The sequence below is a fragment of the Meriones unguiculatus genome (genome assembly GCF_030254825.1).
Source record: "Meriones unguiculatus strain TT.TT164.6M chromosome 13 unlocalized genomic scaffold, Bangor_MerUng_6.1 Chr13_unordered_Scaffold_37, whole genome shotgun sequence".
In the NCBI taxonomy this organism is placed as follows: Eukaryota; Metazoa; Chordata; class Mammalia; order Rodentia; family Muridae; genus Meriones; species Meriones unguiculatus.
The window spans coordinates 264,176-274,487 of NW_026843647.1; the positions used below are offsets into that span (position 1 = coordinate 264,176).

At 38.0% G+C, this 10,312-nt stretch overlaps 1 protein-coding gene across 1 annotated transcript; it reads right to left on the reverse strand.

Annotated features, from left to right (window-relative positions):
• Positions 1–7,258: 7,258 nt before the first annotated feature.
• On the reverse strand, positions 7,259–7,882 carry LOC132651017 (protein ZNRD2-like). Its single transcript, XM_060376338.1, has one exon. The coding sequence runs from the start codon at positions 7,774–7,776 to the stop codon at positions 7,288–7,290; it is 489 nt and encodes a 162-aa protein (XP_060232321.1). The 5' UTR covers positions 7,777–7,882; the 3' UTR covers positions 7,259–7,287.
• Positions 7,883–10,312: the final 2,430 nt, after the last annotated feature.

Sequence of the window (10,312 nt, forward strand, 5' to 3'; positions counted from 1 at the left end):
GGCTTCTGTCAAAAATCAATTGACCAAAGGTATGTGTGTTTATTCCTGCATCTTTGATTCAATTCCAATGATCAATCATTCTATCTCTATTGCAGTACCACACAGTTTTTATTACTATTGCTTTGTACTATAGCTTGAAGTCAGGGATGGAGATAACTCTAGGGGTTCTATTATTGTATAGGATTGTTTAAGCTATTCTGTTGGCATTTTGATGGTGATTGCATTGAATCTGTAGAATGACTTTGGTGAGATGGCCATTTTTACTGTGTTAATCCTCTGGATCCAGGAGCATGGGAGATTTTTCTATTTTCTGATATCTTATTTAGTTTCTTCAGACACTTGAAGTTCTGTTCAAACAGATCTTTCACTTGTTTGGTTGCAGTCATACCAAGATAATTTATAGTATTTGTGACTATTGTGAATGGTGTAGGTTCCCTAATTTCTTCATCAGCTCATTTCTCGCTTGTGTACAGGAGGGCTACTGAAGTTTTTTTTTTTAATCAATCCTATATCAGCTACTTTGCTAAAGCTGTTTATCAGCTGCAGGAGTTCTCTGGTGGAGTGTTTGAGTTCACTTACATGCATTACCATCTCACCTGCAAATAGCAATATTTTGACTTCTGCCTTGCTGATTTGTATGCCCTTGACCTCCCTTAGTTGTCTTGTTGCTCTAGCTAGAACTTCAACTACTATTTTGAAGAGGTATCTAGAAAGTGGATATCCTCTTGTCCTTGATCTTACTGAAATCACTTTTGAGTTTTTCTGCATTTAGTTTGATGCTTGCAATCAGCTTGCTGTATATGGCCTTTGTTAAGTTTAAATACGGACCTTGTGTCCCTGATCTCTCTAAAACTTTCATCATGAAGGGATGTTGGATTTTTGTTAAAGGCATTTTATGCATCTAGTGAGATGTTCATGTGATTTTTTTTCTTTGAGTTTGTTTACATGGTGGATTACACTGATGAAGTTTTGTATAATGAACCATCCCTACATACGTCGGATGATGCCTACTTGGTCATGTTGATGATGTATAGGATGTGTTCTTAGGTTCAGCTTGTGAGTATTTTAATGAGTATTTTCCTTTGCTGTTCATGCATGAAATTGGTCTGAAAATTCCATTCTTTGTTGAGTCTGTGTGGTTTAGGTAACAGGGTGACTGTGGCTTCTTAGAAGGAATTTGTCAATTTTGCTTCTGTTTCTATTTTGCAGAATACTTTGAAGAGTGTTGGTATTAGCTCTTTTTTGAATGTCTGGTAGAATTCTGCTCTAAAACTGTCTGGACCTGGGCTTTTTTGGGGGGAGGGGGAGATTTTGATGACTCCTTCTATTTCCACAGCTGTTATAAGACCTTTTATACTGTTTCCTGATCTTGATATAGTTTTGGTATGTGAAATCTATCAAAAATCATCTGTTTCTTTATCCCAATTTGTGGAATACAGGCTTTTGAAGTAGAACCTAATTATTTTTTGTATTGCCTCATCGTCTGTTATGTCACCCTTTTTGTTTCTGATTTTGTTAATTAGGATACTCTCCCTCTGCCTTTCAGTTAGTTTGGCTAAGAATTTGTCTATCTTGCTGATTTTCTCCAAGAACCCATTATTGGTTTTATTGATTCTTTGTATCAGTCTCTTTGTTTCCATTTTATTGATTGCAATCCTGAGTTTGAATATTTTCTGTCCACTACTCCTTCTTTGTGTGTTCGCTTCCATGTGTTTGAGAGCTTTCAACAGTGCTGCTACATTATTCATATGGGATCTCTCCAATTTTTTTTATGAAGGCACTAAATCCTTAAGCTTTTCTCTTACTACTGCACTCATCGTGTCTCATAAGTTTGGGTATGTTGTGTCTTCGTTTTCATTGAACACTAGAATGTCTCTATTTTCTTTCTTTGTTTCTTCCCTGAACCAGTAGGGTTGTTCAATTTCCATGATTTTGTAGGCTTTCTATTGTTTCCCTTGTTGTTGAAGTCCAGCTTTGATCCACGGAGGTCTGATAAGATTCAGAGTTTATTTCAATCTTCTTATATCTGCTGAGGCTTGCTTTGTGAATGAATATGTGTTCAATTTTGGAGAAGGATCCATGAGCTGCTGAGAAATGTTCTGTAGCTATCTCTTAGGTCCATTTGATTCATGATATATCTTAGTTTCTTTATTTCCACATTTAGTTTCTGTCTTGACGATCTGTCCATTTAAGATAAGGATATGTTCATTATCCTTAGATATCAAGAAAATTGAAATCAAAAGTAGTTTGAGATATAGTCTAGAAAGAGTCACAATGACCAAGAATAGTCATACACTGCTAATAGGAGTACAAATATGTCTAGCCACTAAGGATATGCTTGGGTCAGTTCTTCACCAGGATGGGATTTGTTCTGCATCAAGAACTAGCTATACAACTCTTGGGAATATATACAAATGATGCTTCATCCTACCACAGAGACATTTGTTCAAACATCTTTATATCTGCTCTAATCCACATAACCAGAAATTGGATATAATCCAGACACCCATCAACAGAAGACTAGATAAAGAAAATGTGGTACTTTTACACAATAAAATATTACTTAGTCATTTTAAAAAGTAAATCATATAATTTCAAAGCAAATGTGTATTTACAGGTAAACTAGAAAAAAAATCAGTCTGAGTTCAAAAATACAAATATGGCTTGTATCTACTTACATGTTAACATTACTTGTAAAGTGAATGATAAGCATGCTACAGTACATAAAACCATGTAGTATTCCAACCAACTGGGAGCCAAGAAAAAGAAGCAAATGGCTTTCCCTAGGATAAGACAATAAAAAATATATTTATAGATGGATGCTGGGCTCAAAAAGAAGAATCAGTTGGAAGTGGGGAGGGAAGAGGGCAATGTGGAATGTAATACAAGGAAACACAGGTAAAATTAAATGTCATTTGAATGTTACTGTAGTAACAATACAGTAGAAGCTTCCTAAAATATTTACATTTCTGAAAGTCATTTGATGAAATAATATGAGAGTCCCAACAGGATTTTACTTTTAATCAAATGAAGATTTCAATACTGGGAATGGGTTATATCTACTTGAGGTTTTGGCTAAAGGAGTATTATTACAATGCCCAAACAATGCAGGTTTTGTCAAGATTTTAGGTCGCTCTCCACAAATTGACTGCAAGGCCTTATTGCTGAATACAATACTTATGCAACACACTGAACATAGAGAAATCAAGCCTACATAGAAATTTCAGTGTGTTCATATGTATTTTTTATATAATATAATTTATAAAAATATAATAATAATCTATGAATAATAGCAATTTATAAAATAATAATTTATATAAAACAATAATTTATAATAATAATATATGTTATATAATATTTATGATATAAATTATATATACATATTTATGTTTGAAATTATATATATATATATATGTATATATGTATAGAGATATATAGATAGAGAGATAGATATGTTTTTGTGTGTTATCTGTATATATTTTAAAAACTCCATTAACCAAAATTTTGCAAGATAATACATAGAAGATGTCAATTTTTTTATTTCATTTGTTTGTTTATATTGTACGCAATCATTACATCATTTTTTTTCATGTTCCTCCCTTCAAAGCCTCTTGAACTTTTTGCTGTTTTGGAAATTCATGGCCATGTTTTCATGAATGGCTTTTTCAAAAGCAAGTTATCAAAATTTAATTTGCATTATACTGTATATCTTGTATTATAATAACAATAATATATAATACCATAATTATATAAATTATATTATACATATCAATTGTATTAATAAGAAATAGTATTACAGGAGAGGAGAAAAAGCATATAGATGAAGTATTATTCTGTTGTTGTTGTTAGGAGACATCTGCCTGAGTCCAGCCATCTCGGGACTTCTGCTGCCATGTTCAAAACTAATTTCATACTCACAGTCCCCAGAACCTTCTCCTATCCTGATTATTCATGTGTTTCATGTTTGCTGTTAATCAGGAAAAAATGTAAAGAATGAAGTTGCTGATCATCTAAACTAAAGCACAGAAGTTGTGAATGTGTTTCCTGTCATGACTTAAATTCACTCTGATCACCATTCCCCCTCTTTTGTTCCTGTGTAATTCTAAATTTGGTGCCAGATGTCCAGGAGGAGATTTTATGCAAAAGCTGAGTTAAAACCTTAAGCCCAGGTGTCCTGGATAAGGCTGAGTCACCAGTGTTTACTTTCTCAGTCAAAACCTCCTGTCAAAGTATTATTGGAAAATGCTACCACCGGCTCTGCTTCCCCTTGACTTGTGGTTCCATCCTATAAAAAATTTGTAGAATTTCACTTTAAGGTCGTATTTCAGCTCTCAAATCTGTTCTGAGGACCTGTCCAATCCCTAGCAGCCTGAGTACAATAAGATTTTGTCATTGCATAAACATTTACTAAGATAAATATTCAGAGAATTAGTCAGTGCCCAAATCTGTGTTACTGCCCATGACTGGTCAGTTTTTGCCCCCTAGTTCAAATAAAGTTCTTGCTTTGATGGGCTTTTGCAACTTCTTAAATTGTTTTGGTGTTTCAGACCCCAACATTGTGTATTATTGTGTATTATTGAGAATGTGGAATGGCTGGTGCAAGAGTATACTAATAGCAGAACACAAATTGTGAGACGAAGGCTTAAGACTCATAATATTGTAAAAGGGTGAGGTAGAAAATCATCATCTGTACTTGGCTATAATATATTTACTTTTTTTACAACTTTATTATTATAGCTGCAAGGGAGTACTTCTGAATGGCAGACACTAGAAACTGATATTACCAGTTCCGCTTCTTAAAAAGCACTGAATTGAATATTTTAAGTATGTGCTGTGGAATGCAGCTATGGCTTTTGTTAACAATCATCTATTCTGTTTTGTTGACTTGTTTCATTAGCATCATCATCATTGTTGTTAATTACATTTTATTCACTTTGTAACCCAGCTGTAGCCCCCTCCCTCATCTCTCTGTCCCACCTTCTCTCTTTCTTCCCCCAATGTCCCTCCCTTAGTCCACTGATAGGGGAGGCTCTCTCCCCTACAACTTGACTCTAGCTTATCAGGTCTCATCAGGACTGTTTGGACCCTCTTTTACTGTGGCCTAGTAAATCCACCTCGACTGGGGGAAGTGGTCAAGGGATACACAATCAAGTTTATGCCAGTGACTTCCCCTGATCCCTTAGTAGGAGAAAACAGATGTTCAAACTACCTTTCACAATAGCAATCCCAACCAAACAAGTTGTTTTTTGATGACCTATAATTCTGTCTCAGACTATGGTGCTCTCCAAAGTCACTGTGGACCATGATGAAATCATACAGGTTTGGAAAGAACAAAACAATCAAACATATTTTTCACCCACATTGAGGAACCAGGTGCAGAGCTCCAGGACTATGGAATTCCCCAGAGCACATGGATGAAAGGGAAATAGAACAATGAAAAGACAGAAAATTCTGAGCAAGGCTGGCTACAGTGACAGAAATATTTCAGCACTGTGACCCCCAGTTTTCTGGACTTGCTGCATTGTGTGCGCTGGCCTGTCATGAGAATCATTGGATATGCACAGCCTGAGTGCCTGAAGCAACTGTAGGAAGCAGCTGTAGCATTCAAAGTCTTCCCTCACATGTGGAGGTCTGAGCCTGTTCCAGACCTCAGCCAATAATCTCCTTGGATCAACCTGGATGCAGGGGACTGTCTCTGTTTAGTGAAGAGCCTGACATGTCCCTTCCTTTGCTTTGCCTCAGCCTCTTCCTGCAACCTGTGTATACATCAATGGGGATGTCTCTGCTCAATTGTAATCATTACTGGAAGCCCAGCACTTACATGGAGGCAGACATTATTCTTGGTACATTTATCCCCATTCACATCCCACTTGTTCAGCCCAGAGAGGTCCAGAACATTTTTGTCAAAGGATCAACTCCTTTATGGAACACCTTTCTGTGAGTACTTGTTCTGGCTACAAGATAGTACATGATCTGCTAAACACGTGTAATTCCATTGAGAATGATGAACTAATTACAGAACAATGTGAAAAATAGTTTCACATTTTCCAGCTTCATTGTGCAGCTACAGACATTTCCAGTTCTCTTTGTTGTATTTCCAGTCAGAAATAAATCAGGGAAAGAAACCACCAACTTTTGTGTCTGCTCCATGGTGTGATTCCATGGTCAGACATGAATTTTTAACATATTGATGCTAATATGTCAAGATAAGTTTCCATTCCTCTCAGATCTATTTGGCCATCTGAATGTCTTTTGCTTTAATATCTGTTTCTTTCCAGAGACTTGGAGAGTTTCTGCTAAAGTAACTTGAATATCCCTATGCCCTCAGTACAAATCTTAGAATCTCTGGTTTCATGTGTTCTGGCTTTAGTATCTTTAAATTAACTCAGAGTTTAGACACTGTGGTCATACTTATAACTTGTTTATTTATCGTCATTATTGTAATGTGCTGTTCTGAAATTCATGTCATTCGTGCCCATTTTCTGTCCTCTGCTTAGTTAGCTCTGCTGGAAACCCAGTGTTCTGTTATTAGACAGGAGGTTTTATGATTTTCATTTGCAGCCTTTCTATATATCTTTCTTCTCCCTCACAATCTCAGTTTTGTCTTTTATGGTACTCAGTCTTTCCTGTGTACAGCTGTTTGTTATATCCCCCCTCATCCAAGTTCTGCTGGAGACTGCTGATTCTTGTCTCAGTGCCTAGTTGAATTCATTGCTTTGTTCTGTTTTCTTTTCTGTTGTTCATCTCTTTACTTTCTGAAGTTTCCATCTGCCATTTTATCTCTCTGAGAAACTGTGATTTAGGTTGTTGTTATTTATGATAGTGTGGAGGACTCATTAGGCTTTTTGATATTACTGTTTTCCAGTTGATGCTATAATAGGTACATATGTTCATTTGAACATGAATTTTGGGATTAAGTTAGTCCTTTGCTGAAAAGTACCTTCGTGAAAACTCAATACATATTTCATCTCTTAGCAGGAAACAAACATACTAGCCTAAGGTCCTGGTAGTTGTATTGTTATGGAGTACTTGAATAGGAAAAAAAAAAAAACAGGATGTCTAATTTTTTCTGAAAGAAAAGAACTCTTAGAATGATTTCACAAGATAGAGAAACTAGTAGCCCACTGCACCAGAAAGAGAAGGAATCCCAACATAAGAGGAAGAAAATAGCCCATGCTCAGAAATAGACAATAGACAGAAATGACTGAATTATTAATTGACAGATGTCTTTTTTTTTTCTAGAGGGTTCTTCTCGGGGGAAGGGGGTGGGGGGAGGGGGGATAGGTCTCAGTGCTCCAGCTGCTTCAGGCTGCCCAGCGCATCCGCACAAGCCCGGATGAGCCCACGCAGCTGGATACTAGTCTCCAAGGAGCTGCTAGAGCCCAGCTCAACGGAAGCCCAGGTTAGCTTCTGCAGGAGGGCTGACTGTGTGGACGCCACCACATCTGCATTCGGAGCTGCAGCAGAAAGGGGAGGCCCCTGGGATGCCTTGAGGCCCGCTGCAGCCCCCTCACAGTGCTCTGGGCGGGGGACTGGGGGCTGGGATGTGGGCCGAGAGGCCGTGGCAGCCTCTGCAGCCGTGGCCAGCTGGTGTTCCCGAGCTTGAGAGAGGGCCGCCTGTGCGTTCAGGGCCGGGTTGTCTTTATCCACGTCTGAGTCGAGCTCCTGACAAGCCACGCAGTAGATTTTCCGCTGTTTATCCTGGAGGAGGATCGTCCCGCAGTCCGCGCACGTGTCGCCCAGCATGCGGTAACCACGGAGCAGGTAGTCGCCCATGAGCCGGGAGATGCGATCCTGCCGCTCCCGTCGCGCCTGCAGCACCTTCGTCTCAGCTTCGGTCGGAGGCTCCCAGGCGAAATCCTCGGCCTCCGCGCCGTGCAATGTCTTAATCTAGATGCTGTTCGACCTTTGATAGATAGATCAAGTCTCAAGAAATTAAATCATAGTTTTTAAAGTTTACACAATGATATGAAAGTTTTAAATATATGAACATGACCACAATCCATAATCTACACTGAAATTCTTACTGTAGGAAAAATAGGTAACAAGTGTTTGTAAACAGTTGGAGTAGACTGATGCTTTACAGATAAGCTGGGGCACCAAAAAAGGATGGTTCTGAGCTAAAAACTGAACAGCCTTTCCTCTTTCTGAATACGTAATGACAGATAAGCTTTCAGCACAATGAGAAGCACTGAAGTATATCTTAAGCAGGAATGAAAGGACATTATAAAGTTTGATCCTGTAGCTATGAGATTAACCAGTGCTTTCACCTGGTGTTTTTCATAGCATAACAAAACTCCACTGATTAATATTTTAAAACTCTGAAATTTTAAACTCTTTAAGTCTCATTTTCACATACTTTAAACCACTTCCTCAGACATTTACAACTTGTATTTACATACCTTAAATCCCTTTCTTAGACATTCAAAAATTCCATCAACTTTAAACTGTTTGTCTCCATGCATTTACCAGGAGAAAGATTTGTCTGCTAACTGGGAGAAATGATTGACAAGCAAGTTCTTTTAAATGAAAGAACCATAAAATGTAAGGTATTAGTTAGGTATTAGTAGATATCAGTTTGAATTTCATTTAAATCTAATTTTGTGAGATTAGCATTTTCAGTGTGAAGCCAGAAAGGTAATGCCTTCTTCAGCAGAGAATCTAGTATCTGTGGAAAAGAACAAGGTTTGACTTTCATGTATGATATGGACTGACCATGCAGCTGCAGCATTGTTCATAGGAGCTGCCTAAAATTTCATAAATTCTGCTAAACTTCTATAGTGACAACCTGCTGTGAACATGACAAGAGATCTGAGAGGGGTAAATTTGAGCAGGAAGTATAATACAAATGGTCTCTATATCAGTCAAAAGGACAGAGACTTACTGGGCACCCAGTCTGGGGTTCTCCATGGCATTCTCAAAGACTTTGCAGTGAGCAGGGGTTGAGAGTCTTTGGATGCCAAACAAAACAACATTGTCTCCAGCTGCCACACAAGGCATCATGAGCCTCCAAACATCAGACTTGTGAGGCCTGAGATATTTTTTAAGGATCAGGAACTTGGGATGAGAAACCTACCTTGGCCAGGCAGAGTAGAGCATTTAACTCAATATTGTCCATAGATTGGGCAGGGATTTATTGTTGGGTGAAGCATGTGGCAATTCATGGTTCAGTTGTCAGCATTACCACATTTGAAATATGATCAAAGGAAACACCATTTCTGTCTATCTTAGCTATCAACTAAAAATGTCTGGCAGAGAAATGGTTTTCATTACATCCCTTATATCCATACTCAACAGAACTCCCTGAGGGCTTTGAGGGAGAGCATCTAACTTAGTGCCATATTTTTCACTTGAATACTTTTATTAATTATTTAAATTAACATCTTGGTCATAGGCCCCACCCTCTTCTCTTCCCAATCCTACTCTCTCTTCCATATCCTCCTCCACTTTTCTGCCCCTACCTACACACCCCAGTTCCTACAGTCTTATGATGACTGAATTTGTGTTACTCCCCTGTGATCTGTTAGGGCATTTCCATCAGGGGAAAGTGATCAACAAACAAAATGTAGTCCATGTCCACTCCACTAACTAGGGGGCTCACATGAAGCCTAATCAGCACATCAGGTACTAATATGTAGAGGACCTAGGTTGAGACCATGCATTGTCCTTGGAGATTGCATCAGACTCCTTTGGACCCTCTGGGCCCTGGTTGATTGGCCCTGATGTTCTTGTGGAGTTCCGGTCACACAAATATAAATGAATAAGTATACAGATACAACTAAATAATCAATTCTTTAGACTTTAGTATTGCTTTTATGTGATTGGAAAAACATAAGCCATCAGCTCAAATGAGAAAAAAAGAGAGAATTTCTTTTTTAATAAATTTGAGAGTTTGTGAACACACTTTAGGTTATCCAAAATTCCATGATACAATGTGGAAGCAGCTTCATGTATTTTTCATAGTAACGGAATAAATAAAGAAAACTATAAATCCAATACCTCACTGGAAACCTCAGAGAGGTCGTTGACAGCAAAATGGGGCAAGTTATCATACAGGCCCAAGATGGCTATGTGATTTCATTCTTGACTTTTAGATTGGCAAAAGCCAGGAATGTGCTTGGTTACTACATTCTAAAATGACTTTATTCATCAGCCATAGGAGATATATAGATATAGATACAGATAGAGATATCAATGTAGCTATCATCTTAACCACAGAGATGTCCAAGAAATGGCTACTCAGGGTGCTGCAGGTAGCCCACATGATGGCAATGAGCCTCACAAACTACAACATTGCAATCTCTCCATATCA